This window comes from Anguilla rostrata, chromosome 7 (genome assembly GCF_018555375.3).
Source record: "Anguilla rostrata isolate EN2019 chromosome 7, ASM1855537v3, whole genome shotgun sequence".
Lineage (NCBI taxonomy): Eukaryota > Metazoa > Chordata > Actinopteri > Anguilliformes > Anguillidae > Anguilla > Anguilla rostrata.
In genome coordinates, this window is record NC_057939.1 from 17,201,798 (window position 1) to 17,221,585 (window position 19,788).

Consider the following 19,788-nt stretch of genomic DNA (forward strand, 5'->3'; position numbering starts at 1 on the left):
TCCTCAATGGAATTGGCAAGTTCTCGGTCATCATAAATGTGAGAGCACATTGATATTTTTGAACCATTGGGCCATTTTTCTCATCCAGTACACAAAGGAACTGAAAGGCTTTTTCTTCAAACATCATTCTGCATGAATGAATATTCTCTTGACAGATTAATGAAGCTCCATGAGTTTTAGAATTACTGGTACTCCACCTTGAGATGTGTTGAGATTTTACATGATCTCAAGGTACTTTTCAATGAAGCGGGAAACCTATGCGTTGCAACCATCTCTCTTATGTCATGTCCCAACCTCCCTCACAGGCGTTTGTCATCTCCTTTACCTCGGACTTCATCCCACGGCTGGTCTACCAGTACATGTACAGCGAGACGGGTACCATGCATGGCTTCATCGACCACACCCTTTCCTACTTCAATGTCACTAACTTCAAACCAGGCACTGCCCCCAACTCCTCCCAGTATGGCAAAGAGGTCCTATTATGCAGGTGAGGTCCAACACTGACATTTGACAAGCTCAGTTCCCACAGGAGCTCACTCGTGCATCAAATAACCCTCATCTAATTTTCCTCAGAATGTGTTGCCCTCAGTGCTGCTTTAAAAGTTTATGCTTTTGCTTTAGAATCAGCATCCTGTTTAGATGCAAGTAACAATGTGGGGTGAGTTAACTATGTAATATATTGCTTTAAGTGATCAATTAAGTGCTGAGTAACTATGAAAACTACACCCTGTGGCATTCTGCCGGAATGTAACTTATTGGGTTGAACATGCCATGTGTATCTGAGTTCCAGCCTGATTTGGAGAAAGAAGGGAGATGCCTATGGGAGCTGAGACTGATGTGTAGTTGGGTTGTAGGGAATGCATGCTGTAGGGTTAAATGAGGTAGTGCATGAAAGAGAACTTCTCTTAAATGCAAAATCCCAAAGATCCATGGTCATAATCATATTTTCTCACCCTTTTTAAAAAGTATTTGATATGCTCAGACTAGTAATTACATTGGACTGCTATCATAAGCGGACATATGGTAATCTTAGAATTACCTGAGCACATTGCACACACCAAATCCATAATTTTAGTCCAGTGTGAAACAACCGTGTCCATAATATTCTGTTTGGGCAATTCCAGTACAGAAAACTTACTGTTGTTTGGCTTTCCCAGACATGTATGATAATATGAACCCTATGTGAACTGACACAACTGAGTTTCAAGGAAACGTTTAGATATATAGTAGAAAGTTTCCAGACCTGGGTTGCTGCAGAAAGCAAGAGAAGGGACCAGATACGGGCAGCTTGTTCTAATTCTACTCACATTCCTCAACTGCTGGAGAAGAGTTTTGAGGAGAGAGTAAACAAGTTCAATCAATGGCTTGATTTGAATTTGGAACAGTAAACCAGCCATGTGAAGGTCCACTGAAATTACTGCTGTAGTAATTGCATTTCCCTCTCGTGATACTGATCCAGAGTGAACAGTACTGGTTGAACAGTACAAGATTTATCTGGTATTTTAAAAACGTTTACATTCAAAGCTCAACAAATAACCGATCATATAATTTTGTAACATTTTAATTGTCACCAAGCTCAACAGGAAAGCAGCTTTCACTCAAATCACACATTTAATGGCCATTTATGTTCAAACCATGTTAAAAGGACTTTCAAGTTTATTTGTTGGTTACGGTAAGTGTGTAACACAGTAAATAACAGTTACTGTTGTTTATTTTCATTAATTTGCTGATTGTCACATAATATCACAGATTTTGCATACTATCAGTCAATCAATGCAATTTGCAATGTGGAATAAGCTTAGTTTCTAGGCTTTGGAAAAAAAGATGCTTAGATAAAGACCTAATTTGTTTGCATTTTGTCATTCACAAATAGATCCTCTGCTGAAATCAAGAGTATATAATAATAATAATAATAATAATAATAATAGTAATAATAATAATAGATGGGTGTGAGGGAGATCGAGATCGAGAGAGAAACAGAGAGCTTGCGTTGAAGAAACTCCGGGGTCAGACCTGGTCGTAAAAAGAGACCCAGCTACTGTGTTCCTCAGTCAGTTTCCAAAACGAGCAGTAGGAAGTTAGGCAACAACAACCCCCTTTGAGTGTGCACTCTGTGCTGTCCCCGAGGCAGCTGGACAGGACTATCTTAATCCCAGTCCCCTGGAGAGAGTCTTTATCAGAGGGGAGCTGTGGTTTCTGGCTGGGCGGATTGGGAACGGGTTGAGCCTTGTTTGTTATTTTTGCGTATTTTCACTGTGCTCCCCAGAGACCCCAGTGGCTGCAGGATGTCTGAACTGTACTTCCCCCACAGTGGGGATTCAAAAAAGGGGATGGGGGCGTTGTACAGTGTTCAACATAGCCGATGCAGAAGAAAGATGGAAATATTATCATTTTTAAAAAAACATCATTATGTCGCTATTGTCAAAATCAATCTTTACTAGTTTCAATTACCTACATTGCCTGTAATTACTAATGGTAAATGTGTTCTGTATACTCACCAGACCCAGGGTTGAGGACCATTGGTTGAGAAAACCAGCTTTGTCTAGCTAAAATAGTATTAGGATAGATTTCATCTAATCTAACAGGAAGAAATGTTTCTATTAACTCTGAATCCAAAATGGTCAACTTCTTTCCCGGGTCCCTCTTGATAGAGATTAATATGTGCTAATGGTCTTTTTTGATTTTTATTGTTATGCGGACAATACACAGGTGTGTGTACTTAGGTGTCACATGGGGATTAAAGCTCACTCTAGCTTTTTGGAAAATGTCCTTGAAATTAATTGGGCCAAAAGAAAAAAGAAAAAACGATCAAAGATATCAAAGTATCAAAATATCAAAGAGCTGGAGAGTCAACAAATCCAGAGTGATGAATCTTGTACTATTATGGACGCTCATTTTAGCTTTCAACCTCTTATTAAAGTGCAACAAAAGCAGATATTTTCGAAGTTGGATCCTTTCTATCACAAGCCTTTCCTAGAGATTCAGGCTTTCAGGTTCCCTTTGTTTGGCAAAGAGATTCAGGTCATTATTGCTCTGATAAGTGTCCATCTCTCCATGCTATAGGTATAAGGACTACAGGGAACCGCCCTGGTCCCCAGAGGCCTACCAGTTTTCCAAGCAGTACTGGTCAGTCCTTGCTGCAAGACTGGGCTTCGTCATCCTGTTCCAGGTACAGCTGCTGTATTTGAATATTAAGATAGCTGACCCTCAGCCAGGCACTACAACACAGCAATGGCGAAAATGAACACTGTGCCAGTAGGCAGTAGCCTATGACCGAAGACGAGACGACAAAGCAAATGTTTAAATTAATTTAACAGTCCGTGAGCTACTTTCTACAAAGCTGTTGCTCTGAGGATGATACAGTATATGTGAAATAAAATGCAAAGCATTTAAAACCCTTTAATGTTGAATTTGTAGTATTTTGTCTGTCTTGAGAAAATGCTACAAGATTTAAACAAGGAATTAAGAGGAGAAGTAACCTGACAGTGTACCACCAGTGGAGCATTCTTGCTTAAATTGTAAGGAATGGAGGTATCATGACACATCCGAGACTTTTCTGAAACAGATTGTTGGGACCATGGATGACCAGGCCACAGGGTTCCTGTTGATTTTGAGATGTCCGCTGCGAGTCTGTCCTCAAGTTAGGACCATTACCGGCATTCTGCCAACTATTCAGCACCACTTACTGAGTATGACAGATACACAGAGTTTGGCTGAGGAAACACCCACCAGGGAGTACTGTGGTTTATAATCACAAGGTTATTATTGATCGAGCTCAATGTTCCTGTTGACAACTTTGCTCCTATAGGCGTTTTTTTAAATACTGTACTTGTGTGCTGCATGCGCATTCTGGGCACTCATTCAATGTCTCCAGCATGTCAATAACCTCCGCTCCTCTGTGTGCATGTGCCCAGAACCTGGTGATGTTCTTAAGCATGCTGGTGGACTGGATGATTCCCGACATGCCCAAAGACATCAGCGAGCAGCTGAAGAAGGAGAAGACCATGATGGTGGACGTCTTCCTGAGGGAGGAGAAGGAGAAGATCCAGCTCATCCACAGCCTGTTCGCCAAGGACGAGGCCGGGAAGCCCGAGGGCGAGGCCCTGCTCCTCAAGCAGGAGCAGGAGCAGGCGCAGAATTCCGGGGACGCCGGGCCTCGACCCCGCTGCCGCGCTGCCAGCTTCAGCCAGTTCAGCAGACAGTCGCCTCAGAGTCCGAGCGTGAGGCATACGGCGGTGTGAGGGGGGCGGGCGGGGTTTGTGCCTGGAGACGGGGGCCCCAGCTGGAATGGGCCATGCCCTGAGGAGGGGTGCAGTGTTCTGGAGGACAGTTGGTGGAGGCCGTGTAGGAGGCCGGGATTCAGCTCTTCAGGGGAAGTTTCTCCAGAATGTGTGGAAGAGACTCTTTCCTCTGAGGGACCATCCCACCAGGGCCAACGGACGGCTTGCGATCTAAAGCAGTTCTTTATTTATTCCTGTTTGTCTGAGCTGGTGTAAAAGTTGCCCAGTGTCAGGGTTTAAAGCAGTGAAGTTTTCCTTTCCTTCTTCTCTGTTCATTTTTGTTGACTTATTTTTTTAATCTATCTGAGAAGCTGCGGGCCTCACCGGCAACCGAGTGAAGTAGAAGAAAGACAGAGGCACTCTCCTGTAGTGGAGATGGACCTGAACCTAACAGCCCAATGTTCATACGGCGAGATGTGAACAACAGTATTTAAGGTTTGTGTTTGATCCACTTTGTCCTCCCTTCAGTAGCAGTTTTTTGTGTGTGCAGATGCTCCAGAGCAGTGTGGACTACCGGCTTCTTCACGCTTCACAAGTCATCACACAACTGCTGTTCGCTTTTCTAAGACTCCTCTGTGAAATATCGTTTGAGATAAATGAGCAATACTTTTCATTCTCTCAGGTAAAGCCATCACTCTAGGCTCATATTGTTGATTTTTTTTAAATAACATTTCCAGGCAGGGTCATTACATTAAATCAATGGGAATGTGAAATAATATAACTTCATGAGAACAAAGTAAGTTATCTTTTGAAAAAAATTGTTTGAAAGTTGAAAGATATTAAAATCCATTAATTGTGGAAATTGTATCAAAAATCCTGTTATGAGGTTTTTCTTCCTGTAAAGCAGGGCGAATGGTCTCAGGGGTACCAGTGCCGGTCATATAAACTTGTACCAGAATTTAGTTTAATGTTATATGAGAGTGATGGGGGGAATGGGCCTGCTGTTAGGGGCTGGGGGGAAAGCAGTGTGTTAATGGACCAGTGGGGCACAAGCGTGTCTGAGATAAGGATGGAAATGGCTGTGCCCATTTCGTGTGAATATACATGATGGTATGGTTTTTTTGGTGAGTGATTTGGTAGAGGGATTGTTTGGTGCAGGTTACTGGGACGGAAGGGTATTTTGTGTTTGTGACTGGGGCAGTGGTGGGTTGGGGAGGTGGTCGGTCTATGATGTGCATTTGCAACAATGGAGCTTTTTTTGTACATTATTTCCAGTACACACTGATATTTATCTTTAGTTTTATTTTTTATTTGCATGATGAGCATATGGAAAAGAAATATACTTGTGCATTTAATAGTTATAGGCCTATATTTTCATTTAAGATCTGGAGGTTTTTACATGGATTTCACATACAATGAGTGCTTAGAGGCTGTTGCCAAAATACTAGATGCCTCAAATAGTCACAAGTAGCTCTGTGTCTCACTGGATGGGAATTACTGAATGCTGGTTTTTTAGCAATAATCATAATCTGTTATAGTAGAGTTGGCATTTTTAGGTTTGTCTTAGGTTCCATGCTCTGGAGGTATATGGTCAGTCTTGGTAGCTGGAGAAATGTACAATGTGGTTCCCTGGTTCGTTTGTGGTGTAACTTAGTGACGGTGGCAAGTCCAGCATTCAGCACCAACCCACTTTGAACAGCTCCACTCCTACCATGACAAGAATATGCCCTGGATACAACGCTTTCATTTGAAATATTAATGTTGGGCTAAAAAGCCCTACATGATCTTCAATGTTGTCTACATGTGCATTTCTCTGATGGGGGAAAACTTGGGTGGCAAAATTCCATGAATTTTCATAATGGGTCATTTTCCATGCAAATTAATGGGAATTCATAGGAATTAATAGGTTTTTTTTGCACACTGATAATTGCAGAACTGGATGTATTATTAATATCTACAATAAACATAAGGTATGCTTTTACATTTGTGTGGTTATACCTGTAATAACCTTACTTAATGAACAACATTATTCTTATGTTTACAAAGACGTCATTATTTTATGACGACATGCTGAAATGTAGTCTTTGCAGTAATGTATACTTGAAAATATAGTGATAGCTTAACCTCTTCTGTATCACCCCCTTTTTTAAGCACAAGCCTGAAAATTAAATACCCAAAATAAAATGGTTACTATTCTTGAACCCTTTTGACTACAGGCGTAATCCTGGTTTCTTCTGAAACTTTTGGGTGTTTGTTTTCCATGAGTCATAATTGAAAGAAAGTAACCGAAACTCAAACACCGCGAAAGTGGTAGTCCATTAAAAGAAGAGAGTCCGAAGATCTGAGTGCTCTGCTAGGAAAATATTTGGGAAGCAGATCAGTAATATATTTGGGGACAATTCCGTGGACAGATTTTTTAAAAATTATCTTAAAATCCATTTTAAAATGAACAGGTACTATAACCAGTGTAAGGACTTTAAAACAGGGGTAATGTGCATTCTCTTCCTGGTTTTATTTAAGACTCTTGCAGCAGCATTCTGAATTATTTGTAGCTGACCTAATGTCTTTTTTGGAAGCCCAGAGAATAATGCATTACAATATCTTTCTTGTAATAGAAGCATGCATTAGTTTCTCTGTGTCACCTTGAGTGAGAACAGGTCTGACTTTAGAAATGTTTTTCAAGTGGTAAAAGGCTGTTGTGGTCACATTCAGGATATGTTGCTCCAAGCTCAGATCACTATTGACGATAACACCTAGTTTTTTAGAGTTTTGATGTTCTGTGATAATGGCTTAAATTGTCATTATTTTCTTTCGGCATGCCTTTTGTTATGTGCCATTCAAGCATTAAAGTCTGTGATACAGCCGGTTTGTCTGTCTATGATGGGCAGGGATCATCGGGCATGGCAGATACAAAGTTTGATAACATCAGCATAGATATGGAAGCTGGTGCCATGTTTACATGTTAATACCACGTGCCATCAACAGTTTACGTCATTCATGACACAGCAGCCGCAGGTAGATTTCGTCTTTCTAGTGTACGTTTTCTGAGTGTGATCTTTGCGTTGGTACAGGGAGCTTGATTGCTCCTGAGACGTCAGAACTTAGGATACATTTGTCCATGGAACTTATGGTGTAAAAAATGTCCTTCGACAAACCCAATGGGAGGCTCTTGTGTCCTCTTCTAGGTGAGATGGGGGTTAGTGCTCATACACTACTAAAAATAATTCCATTGAAATAGAACCAGCCGGAATGAATACAGAATTCACACTGCTGCATACAAGAACTACCATGGTAAGACACACTTGTACACACATCGCTTGCATGCTGAGCAGAGGGAAGTACAGTATGACCTAAGAAATGATAGTGCCAATCCATTATTAATGCCCCAAAACCAAAAGTTTTATATTAATAATGCTTCGATTTGAGTGGTGAATACTGACCTAATGAAGACCTATTTGGTCTGAAATGTAACAATAGGACTTTTTTTGTTTTAGATTAGTAGCATGCCAGCACTTGAATTGATGTCGTGCATATTCTGCCGGTTGGAAGCTTTACGGAATCTTTCTTGAGTGTCTGTGCCATATGCCTGCTTGTAGCCCCTGATACTTCCGTTTGGCGTTTCAGATTTAATCGTTTTTGCCAGCTGCTTCCAGCAGAACGCGAGCAGCTTTCACAGCTTCTTCTTCCCCTCCAATGTCCTCTTCCGTGATGACTTTAATCTTTCCTCGCATTTTGTCATTATGCTGAGAGGAATTGCCATTTGAAGAGGATAAAGAGGAGGGTCCACGTTCATGTTAAATTAAGAGCTGGCTTGTAATATCTTTTGATTTATGGTACTGGCATGCAACATGAAAGCAAATGTTTAGTTAGCTTCTCACAGAATTGGGAATGAAATGGAATATATTATAATTATGATATTTAAAAATCATATCACAAATTGATTGCTTAGATCAGTATTTGAATGCGTGCTTTTTTTATTCTGAAGCAAGAAGGAACTGAATTTGACACATGGCCTATTTTTCTATCAGTGTCATGAAATCATGAGCACACAGTTACTTTTCCTCCTTTTGGTTTTTCACAGTTTTTGCATCTCAAAGTCATCACATATTTGTGCATTATATTACTGTTATGATGTAATATGATCAACCTTAGGCCAACCATATCAGCAAGGATGCAATGGTCCATTCATCCTTTCCTGAGCTTACAACCTCCATTTCTCTTCCCTTATCCTGGTACATAATCTCCTTCTACCCCAATATCTATGTTGACACTGTTCTGCTTATTGCATTCTGTTTCCCCCAACCCCCCCAACGTGAGTGTACACACACACAGAAACATTTATCCGTTGCTCTTTTCCTTTTGATTATGCAGTCTGTCTTGTATTGTTTTTTTTTTTTTTCATTCTGGGTCATCCTTTCCAATTGAATTTCATTTATTCCTGGGCTTTTCACTGTAGATCATAAGAGGATTAGCCCTCAGCATAAACAATGAATAATATCCTGTAAACTTACGCAGCAGCTTCATATATTACACAAGTGAATTCTGTCTAACGCATGTAAATATTTGCATTTTCGAAGCTTTAGGATATAAGATGTAGTCAAAAGATTAGCAGCTAAAAACGCAAGGGAGTTGAAGCGGGTTTTTTTTCTTCGCTTGCATTTCATCACTTCCTCTATCACCTCCAATGTCTTCCTGTTTTGCTGATAATGCAGGAAATCAGTCAGCTATCATCCCCTTCAAACCATTAGCATGTACATGCTTTTCATCATTGTAGATGAGGTAGATCTTAAGGAGACAAACATGTTCCCCTATCTCAATGCAGTGGTGTCTCTCCAAGGAGCAACTTCTACTTCCTTTGAGTGCTGAGATTGTGGAAATTCAGGGATCACTTTGCTGTAAGCTAGGTGTATCCAATCTTACCTGAGGAAAATGGGCCAATGCCAATGCAAATATTTCTTTCATCCAGCCTTTATATACATATAAAACAATCCAATAATTAAGCAGCTTGATTGAAGACCTTACTTGATATGTAGAAACCAGCATTTTAGTGCCAGGGTGGATCTGCAAAAAGTGTTCACATTTGGATGGGCTCCTGAAAGAAACCAGGTATTATCTTCAGGTAGTTAATCCATCAGCAGCAATCACCGAATGCCAGAATGTATGGCCCCAGGTTACCATTAAACTTTCCTGGGCTTTTGCTATCTTTTTGTTAGGATTACTTTATCTCATCTATACCTCAACATGCCCTGGAGATGAGTGATGTAGCTTTCATGTGACATTTCCTAGAATTCATAGGTAATAATATATGAAAGCCACCATCTTTAAAAACGAATACGCAAAATACATAATACAACGTGATTCTTGATCATTTGCCAGTATTGCAGAACTCTGTAATTTGATGATGGCTTTCCATTCATGTGTATCGTTCCCCTTGGCAGTCAAACATACTCCCTTTTTTCCACTGTAATTAAGGGATTTTATCATATAATCACATCATAATTGTGGCAGTGTTCAGTATGTATAAAGGCAGGCAACGTTGTCAGTGGAGTTTCTTCATGCATGATTATCCCAGATGTTCCACAGCAAAGGGAGGTTACATCAAATTAAACTGCATTTCAATCTAAAGGACAGGTTCCATAGGGTTTGTGCTTTAAATAGATATGTGACTGTCCATGTGCAGCAAAAGGGGGATCACTGGCACAAGCCTGCATTTCTATCTCTTTTTTTTCCGCCATTAAACTATTTATTTATTTATGTATTTATTGGCAATTGCATTTCTAATTTGACTCATCTTGGGCTAAAAAAGTATGTGATTGCTATTTTTTTTATGTTTCCCGCATTTTTCAGAAGTGGCCTTCAGAGATTCATGTGAAACTGGCATAACCATTGCTGCTAGTTCCAACTCGATGTACCATAACTTGACATATGAATATGCTGGTAAAAAAAAAAAAATTACCTTTATGCCAATCACCATAACCACAGGTGATGGCACTCTGCATCTCTCTCCCATAGTGAGCATTCTACAGTAGGTGTTATCTTTCACTTTTCTCACACTGAGCTCATGCTAATCATATCAAGTGACATTTCTCACATATTCAATCATTTTTGTCCTTTTCTGATGCTGAAAAGTTAGTTCATCACATCATGTCTTGATTACTTGGTAAGACTGAAGGCAAGAAGCCCCCAAAAAAAACTGAAGATGGCTACAATACAAGCTTGGCACAGCATCACCAGTGAAGATACCCAGCATCTGGTGAGTCACAGACTTCAGGCAGTCATCGAATACAAAAGATTTGCAACTGAATATGTAATAAGAAGCATTTATTTTAAATGTTTTATGTTAATTATGTTACTTTGTCCAATTACATTTGGTTCCCTAAAATGGGGGAACTATGTATAAAAAGGGCTGTAATTCCTACATGGATCATTGGATATGGATGTAAATACCTTGCAAGTAAAGCTGATAGACTGCACTTTAACCGCATATTAATTTCTATATTCCAAATCCAATCTGCTGGAGCCAAAATAACAAAAACTGTGTCACTGTCCAAATACTTATGGACTGCATTGTATATTTATAGGCAAGTCTTTATATTTCTAAATGAATTGGCTATATTGCATGTTTACCATTGGGTTGTCACAAAGCACTGCACAGAGAGAATTTTCCAAAGGGAATCAAAAGGCCAGACCACCTTGAACTATTCTGGGAGTTTTTAAGAAATTATGCCCCCAGCAAGCCATGGCCTAAAAAAACGCCAGGTGGAAGCTTCATGTCCTGTAGCAACTGAGGGAAGAATGTGGAAATCCATTCCAGTGTTGGCCAGGGTCTTCCAGTCTAGCAACACAGGTTGAACCAGAAATACAGAAAGAATTTGCCTCTTCTGTAAACTTTAGGTAGTTTCAGGCTATGCTGTCAGCACACTTGTTTCTTCGATAAAATGTGGGGTGGATTACACATTGTTTTTGTCTCAGCAGTATCCTCATAGCTTCTCACCTCCTGAGACTATGACCTCATATTACGAGTATGGATGTCATTGCCATGACCAGTGCACAGCTGATGTCACTTTTTTTGCCATGAACATCGCTCATATTTTCTTTTTTTAGTTCCAAGCCACTGACTCTTATTCAAGGACTAGAAGTTAAGAAATATGATAAACCATCCATCCGGTAATCCAGTTTTCCTGGAATTTGGGGAAAGGTTCTGGAATCAATACAACACGCAACAAACTTCATTATATTTAACTTGTTTAATTTTTTTAGACAATTATACAAGTCATTATTTGTATGTTTCAAGCATTGCAATTCAAATGAACTGGCTTATATTGTTAGTGTACTATTTTCTTGGAAATGTGTTTCACAAAAGCATTCCGCTGCTTTATAATGAAACCAGATTGGTGATAAACCATCAAGTTACTCATTGGGAGAACATGCAGCTTGTTGTATTCCAGGTTTGGATATTTGAAAAGAAATATCCAAACCTTCTTAACAAATTAACATTAAATCACTCACAATGGAAATATTATTATTGTTACTTGTTAGTCATTCTCTTTGAAGTTTACTGATCCATTCAGTACAATTGAGCACTTAGATTTATTTTTAAAAATAGCTCCTTGTCACTTTTATTGTCCCTTTTTATACTTAAAATATTAAGTACCATGGATATCATTTGTCATGTGATATTAACCCCATGATCATGGTAATAATATATTTCTTTATTGCTAAAAACACAAATTCTTAAAAATAAATAATGTGATCTAATTGTAAATGACGGTGTGGGGCTTTTTCTGTTAATCCACACTGTGTACTGGTTCAAGGCAAGAAGGTTTAAGCTTTGCCCATGGCGTTAGGTTATCTAATCAGGGCAGCGGATTGTGTGGAGTCTCCAGAGGCTGATGATCCAGGAGACTGTGGTATTTCCCTGTCCTCAGGATCCAGACGCGCTGGAACATGACTCCCTGTTTTGCTCTTCTGTTAATAGGAGACCTGCACTACTGGAGCCACCTGTTTCACTCTCTCCCTTGCTCTCTCTCTCTCTCTCTCTCTCTCTCTCTCTCTCTCTCTCTCTCAGTTTCATCTTTTCTTTCAGTGTCAACCAAAGTTGCAAAAAGAAAAGAAAGGGAAAATGTGGAATAGAAAGAATAATTAATTCCCCTTTTTGAGGTTGTGACAGTCATGAACTTGTTCTAAACAGCCTCCGGCTGCCATGGATCTCAGTCTGTTGTGGGGCCTAGACTAAGCACTCAATAGCAAGTGAAGCCTGTAACATATGGAAAAGGCTTAATCATACAGTTAATAATGGTCAAGATCAAAGTCACAGACCTTAGTTCATTTAATCACACTTTTATGTCTTTATACCAAATGCATTCAGTTAAATGCAAGGATTAGTTTAAAACTTCATGCCAAGTTGTGTTTTCCAAGAACCTATTGTAAAGGCATTGGGCTTTCTTGCTGTGTATTACTTATTCTGGCTTCAATTTTCTTGAGTTAAAAGGCAGGGTAATGAGAGTTGGGTGTGAAGGGCCCTATTATATCTGTAATGTACTATATTACATTACTGCTCACTCAGAAAAAAACAAGTTCACATTCAGGCAAGTATTTGCTGGCTATCATACAAAACAAATTGGTTATACTTTGTGCTGTTCAGATGAGAATACAGGCTTCTTTGTCATCACTTTCCTAATCTCTAGTTCAATCTGTAGTTTGTTTTCCCAAGGTGTTGACCCTCAGCTTGTGCTCAGTCACATTCAATCTTCTCACATCCATTCCCCTGGCCCAGATCCATTTCCTTCTCATGAACCTTCCGCTGGAAACTCTGCAAGGTGAGGAGAGTGCTTTAAACATTCCTGAAAGTGGCCTTTTACCTTTCTTTTCACCTTTCCTGAGAATTTCCCTAACATTCTTGTCCAACGAGACACAGATCAGTTAGCATGCAAGAAAATTGTGGTCTTCCTGTGAAATGTTCGCATGGATGACGCCTTCAGATTTTCAGAAGAGAAACAGATGGAATTCCAAGCTGTCAGTCTAACTAATTTTGTTTCCTAAACTAAAGAATTGCAGGTTTGAAATATAATATTGATGCATGATTTTCTTTTTTTTTTAATTCAGCGGTTGGAATGCAGTTGGGTAAAGAACAATAGAATTTTGAAAAGCTAAATGATACTCGTCTTGTGTTTAAAGACTTGAGCTGCTATACTTTCATCCAGATAAGGAAACCACAGGACACAATGACATCATCACTCACTGTTAAAATCCATTGTATTTAGTCACCGGCAAAGGTTTCAAAGTAAAATCACGTTAAAACAAGTAATGTTCTGAGTCAATACTGTATGTTTTATGTATGTCCAGTAATAACTTCCACCCCTGATTGGTCATGGTAAAATATTTTACGTTGAATTTGAAGAAGATTTCTGACAATTTTGCAAGTCGGATGCCCTTAAAATGAGTAAGTAGACAAAGTTCTTTTCAAGGGGGTTGGTGTGGGGTTTCGAATAGCCCACCATACCAACCTGAGTGTTATAAGTTCCACCATGCATCTCAGTTATTGTGTTTTTGATTCAAAGCCACCTAGGCGAACAGTAATGACCTGGTCATAAAATATCGATTAGGGATAATCATAATCGTCTTGCACTGCTTCTAAAAGTGAAAGCACCAGGTAATTTTCAAGTAAGGAAACTATAAGTAGTTTGGGTGAGGGTCTATTTAGTAAATACGACGGGTAACTAAGGAAACAATTTGTTGTATGGTTCCATTGGGAATTGCTGTCTGCCTGTGATATTTGGAATATTGTTCAGCATGTGGTAGTGTTGAAACAAATATGCTGTTTCATGCGTCATGCATATTTTTCTTTACTTTATGATCTACTTGGACATAATGGGCTGTCATATTGCCATACTCCTCACGACTGTGAATAGATGCACGTCAAAATGTTGCCCCCCTTGCTCGCACAGGATATACTGTATGTACTGACTGAAGTGCCACTTTCTACGATATACATGTGGTTGTGCACATGTGCTAGCTCAAGTGAGTTTCAGAGGTATACCATATGAAGTGAACCATGACACCGTGCCCCCTGTGGTATCGGGCGTGTGACTCTGACGGAGGGCTTGTGTTTTTCCTCACCCTGAATTCTCGCAGCCGAAGCGCTCTCTCTTTCAGAGCCCCCTCCCGCTCTGCTGCCAGCTCAGCTACATGGTTTTTCCACTCCTGCTCCTTTTGCTGTGAAGGGTGCAAAACCGCCACTTCAGGTCTCATTAGGAGGACAAGAATCTTCCACCGCCACTCCGGTGATGTAGAGGTTAATGCTCTCGCAAAGGTTAGCACGGAGGTTAACGCTCTCACAAACTGTTGCTAAACAGCTGGATGACATTGAAGCAGAACATGCTGCAGACTAAAGAAACATCTACTGGTCCCACAACAGCTAAATGAAAGTCATTGAGGGAAAAGACATTGTGGGTGAAGTACATGAAATAAGGGCAAAAAATACATTCATTGAACAAATCATAGGTTTTAGTAAACAGTTGCTGTTGGAGATTGACCATTGCTGCTCATAGGACAACATGGTTGAGGTCTGTGTTCACGTACTGTACATGGCTGCCTCCCTACAGGAACAGAAGGGTTCTCAGAACCCCGCCCTCTCCCTCCAGCATTTCTGCAACACCAAGCCTCTTTCATGTAGCATCTGAGCTGGTGAGTAATACCTTTTTAAAACCTTTGACCTTGAAGGCCAGATGATGAAAGGCACAAGGTGTGACATCTGAACTCTAGTCTGTTACAAGAGATTTACCCCTTCCGGAATAATCTATTGCTTGTAATGCGCAGTCCTGGGCCGAGGGCAGGGCTGTGACCTTTATCATATGGAAATTGTTGAGATGGCTATTACCCCCGCTGTCTACAACGGCTCGAAGTAACATGTACCGGCCCTTCACCGCCACTTTTGTCAATTTTCATTCCACTGAAACGGAAAACCTCTCACCTTCGTAGAAACAGGCTGTGGTGAAGCTTTTTTTTTTTTTAAACAGGGCATGGTGGTGGCTGCAGGGGGTGGGAGGAGAGGGGATTTTGAGTAATCTTGATTAATGATGACGGTCCCAAATGGAATACACATGGGACTACGGCTGGGCCCTCTACCCCAGCATGTCTACCATCAGTCACAGGACTGTTTGATGCTCCTGGACAACGAGGGCCTCCTCAGCTGTGAGGAAACACAACCCGCTAGAAAGCAAAGGAGCAGATGGAGGACATTGCCAGACAGATTTCCATGCTTCTAATTCCTTTACTTATTTTTTTCAAGATTAAAAGTGGGAAAAGCTTGTGTATTTTCAGACCTTTCTCATGCATGTAAACTAACAGGAAAAGACAATTCTGGGGGAAAATAACATCTAGTGTTTGTATTTCCCTTATTTCATATTATTTCAACAACTTCGTCCGTCAATGACTCTTAATTGGACTAGCTGCAGCATTACCCGTAGATGTGCTCCTGGGTGATTCTCTAGTCTACAACATGTTCTGGCTAAATGTAATCCTGTGGTTTAGGAGCCTTGAACAGTTTCCAAGTGCAAAATACAAGAGACACCTGCAAATACTCCCAGCCAATTTTTTGCAATCAAGACGTAGTAGCCCTGAATTACTGCCTGGTATGAAACTGTTATTTACATTTTCTGATTATCTAATTATTTACATTACATCAATTGGATTGAATTAGCTCATTTAATTTTTACAACACTGTGCAGATAAATGGCAAAAGTAAATATAATCAGCCATCAACTAGTTTGTTCAGCAGATAACAAGGAAAAAGGGAAAACAGGCAACAGCATGAAACTGTCCTTGCTGCACAGTCTGATTTTATATTGGAATAGCAAACGCAACACACCTTGTTTTCTGATTATGTATAATTTAAAATCACAAATTCCTACACTGAACTTTCTGTTTGAAGAAAAAAAGTAACTGTCTTGATTTTGTAGCAGATATAAGTCACATAACATATTTCAAGACAGCAGGGCTATCTGTGTATGTTCATACTGACTTGACAGCTAGCGTAAGAGCCATCAAGTCTACATGAGCCTTCACGTTCATTTGTAGAATACCTTTCTCATTTCCTCCAGCTCTCTCTGCCTCTCCTCTTCTTTCTGCTTTCTCTCTTGGCTGCGACGGATCTGTGGGTTCGTTGTGAGTGATGAGTGTCCATGGGAATGCATCACTGTGCTCAGTGGTGCTCACATGTTCTCGGGAAGTGGGGTTCTACATTATTTACCCTCTCTTCGTGGTGTTCTCTCATTTTTTCTTCTTCTAGCTTGTCCTGTTCTGCTCCTTTGTCCCTGGAATCTTCCACCTTTTCCAGGAAGGCATAGTCTTCCTCCTTACAGATCTCCCTCATAGTCTGAGGAGAGGGAATCATTGGGCAAAAGCAGAGGACTAAACCAGAATATGCATTCATATGGTCATAACTCATGACTGCAACAGCTCTACTCTACATAGATGTCTCAAAATCGACAAGATGGTTTTTCTATGACGCCACAAAGCCATGACTCTGTCTGTGCTGGCTAAACCATGTGACAATGACACCTGCCCTCAAATTGGATGCCTCACAAGTAGGGTCAGTGCTACACTCCCAGAAAGGCAAGATGGATGGCTGGTTCCCTAGCTTGCAGATTCTTTATCAAGACCAGTGCCTTTCTAAGTTAAGCTGAGGAAGCATTTTCTGACCTGCCACAAGAGACCCAAAATGCTTTACGCTTCACAATACTGTAGGTTTATATTAATGTCTGCACAGTACCTTGGACATGGGGATTCCAGCAAACCGCTTTGCGTGAGTCATTCTAAAAAGGGCAGAGCGGAAGGTAAGGTGGCAAGCTGATCATGGAAAATAAACAGAGGACCAGGACCCATATGAATAGTTCATGATAAAGCAATATTAGTATTTGTGACCAGTGGAAAGCCATTAATTAATGACGTAATGTTTTTGTTTTTCAGTCAGTTCTATTCCAGCTTATTTAAACTGCAGAGCTAGAGTATATGCCAGGTTTCCATGTTCAATAGAGTTCACTCATTGTAGTGGGTAAACACACCAATTACAAGTGACATGTAATGGAGTTTGCTGAAAGACATTTGCGTGTTTGCAATGTTGTCACTCCCACTTTGCATAAAACTCACGCTCTGTTTCTCAAAAACTAAAATCAAGGCGTAAACTCAAAGATTTGCAGTTTGGAGGAAACAAGGAAGGTACTGTATATAACTCTGAGAAATACACAGTCACATTTAGCATTTTGTGTTCTGTGTCATTACAGCATTAGGTCACTTTATACCACAAAATCTTCCGAATGAAAATTTTTTAATGCAAGCTTCAAGTAAAGACACTTGCATGATAAAAATGCATGATAAAAAGTAGAGAAATGCATAAGAATAAATACAGAGATACACAGGCCCTTTAAAACTGGCTGTATAACTGCACACAATCTCAGAAAAGTAGGCAAAGTAGACCCGTAACAATAGGAGCAAACCACCAGTGGTCATACATCTCTCACAGTGAGGACAGGATGAGGTCTTACTGACAGCTTGTCAAGCGCATTCAAGCAACCCTGAGGGCTTCTGAATAAGACCTGAGGAGCAGCCCAGCAGTACTCACATAGAACCGGGTCCAGTGTTTAGCCCGCGGCGGCACTAAGCGTGGCTCACTCTCTCCCTGCTCTCTCTGCTGTGCTGGGCTCTGGGTGTCCAGCATTCGGTAATATAACTCAGTGTTGAGGGCTGACATGACAACTATTTTGACAGCTCTCTGCCAAAAGTGCCACTTGCATACTAATAAAAATCTGTGCCCCATCTTGTTTGATAGATTGATTTTGCTGGTGTTGATATGTTCCTAGCTGGAGAATGCACAGGGGCAAGCTTAATTAGCAATATTTCAGTAGACCAATGGCAAGAGTGGGTCGGAATTTTTTTCTATATGGCTCTTTCTGTCACTGTGTGTGTGTGTGTGTGTGAGATAGAGACAGAGAGAGATAACAAAGAAAGAAAGACAATTGCAAAGAAACAGGCCTCATTATCACTTAAATCCCCCTCATTCATGCTAGACATGTACCTCCTGTACCACTTTCATGTTACATGTATCTCCATCCAGCATTTATTGTACTTTCCATCATTATTTTGATGTTGTAGTTTGTCATGCCTCCTAGTTTGACTTAGCATAGGTTAGGTCAGAGTAATGTTTACTGTGTGAACTCGACTCAATGTGTTCATGGCTATAAATAACTGTTACAAATTGAGTATTGTACCTTATCGGACCTGTGTTTTGAAGTTGTTCGAATGACCTTCGGTATGCACTTATTGTACATCGCTTTGGATAAACGTGTCTGCCAAACAAATGTAATCTAATGTAATGTCATATTCTGGTCTGATTGGATAGTGCACTGAAAAATTCAGTTTAAAAAGGTAAAATATTTCATATCTAATAACTCTCACCATGTATATAGAGAGAAGGCAGCACAGCGAAACCTCACCATATTTATCTAAAGCAGTTTGCAAGCAAATGTACTGCAGACCAGCTTTGTTTTAATGGTGGAGGCGGTTTACAGTACCTTGACTAACCCCTCTGGTGAGTAGGCCTTTACATGAGTGCAGATGGGATTTTACCCTTAAGTGGATGTCTTAACTCTCAGACTGCCTTGAGTGAGACTTACGTCCTAATTTATTTTTGACTCTAGCTCATTTTGACTACCATGTCCGGACGTATGATTTATTTTTAGGCCATCAATCATTCGAGCTTGCCCCTGGTCCTACTTAGGTAATTAGCCCTAGTCTAGTGGTAAATAAATCATAGGGCCTATTATCATGCATGAGTGTGTATTCATCCTGGAACGCAGCTAAATGGTAACTGGTAAATATACTATTCCTTAGAAATACAGCACAGAGAACGTAAAAATAGTTTTTACATTTTTCAAGAAACTGTCAAATACCAGCAGCTGTTGAATACTTTGTGCAAATATTTATTTCCCTAAGTTTTAAATAAAGGTCATATTTGGCATTAAGTTAAAGAGGCTCATTCACCACACGTTAAATAGACCCTGTGACAAGGGTACATTAATGGCATTTCCTGGTCAGCCAGAAATCCAAACACGCTTACACAATGATATAAAGAAAGATTAGACATGTTCATATAAAACATAATCATGTTTATTCAGATGTATTTCACACAGACTGCAGGCCCCATTAACTTAGGAGGACAGTGTCATTCTGCAAAATGGTCCTATGATTCACAATGTTTCCTCAAGTTTCACATGGTGGAGTGATTTTAAATAATGTTATTGTCAAGTAGGATTGCTGAAAAGCTTCAACCATATGGAGAAATATGAAAACAACAGATGGACTAGTTACATCAGGCAGCAAAAATAGCTCCTTTCTTATACAGCATATACCCAACATACAAGTTTTTTAAAAAATCTTAATTATGACAGTTGTGTGGTCTTCACAGAGAATGTCATTTTTGCTTTTTTGAGATTCAAGATCTTACTCTTTTGGCACAATTGCTTTTTCAAATACATATAGTCACCCCATATCCTTGGTACAATTGTAGTTA

At 40.1% G+C, this 19,788-nt stretch overlaps 2 protein-coding genes across 7 annotated transcripts in view; one reads left to right on the plus strand and one right to left on the minus strand.

Moving 5' to 3' along the window:
• The window catches only part of LOC135259211 (anoctamin-2-like), a 45,929-nt gene extending 39,508 nt beyond the window's left edge, over positions 1–6,421 (plus strand). For all 6 annotated transcript variants that reach the window (XM_064343288.1, XM_064343290.1, XM_064343289.1 and 3 more), the window contains 4 exons: positions 1–38; positions 306–487; positions 3,064–3,169; positions 3,915–6,421. The exon at positions 1–38 is cut by the window's left edge and continues 15 nt beyond it. In XM_064343288.1, the coding sequence (XP_064199358.1) occupies positions 1–38; positions 306–487; positions 3,064–3,169; positions 3,915–4,241 (653 nt within the window). In that variant the 3' untranslated portion in view covers positions 4,242–6,421. The remainder of the gene's footprint in view (positions 39–305; positions 488–3,063; positions 3,170–3,914) is intronic.
• A 6,288-nt stretch (positions 6,422–12,709) lies between these two features.
• Positions 12,710–17,927, minus strand: LOC135259212 (uncharacterized). The gene is made up of 6 exons (XM_064343295.1): positions 17,842–17,927; positions 16,993–17,035; positions 16,471–16,596; positions 16,304–16,372; positions 14,340–14,435; positions 12,710–13,032 (listed from the first exon to the last, which is right to left on the minus strand). The coding sequence occupies exons 2-6, from the start codon at positions 17,032–17,034 to the stop codon at positions 12,955–12,957; spliced, it is 411 nt and encodes a 136-aa protein (XP_064199365.1). The 5' UTR covers position 17,035; positions 17,842–17,927; the 3' UTR covers positions 12,710–12,954.
• Positions 17,928–19,788: the final 1,861 nt, after the last annotated feature.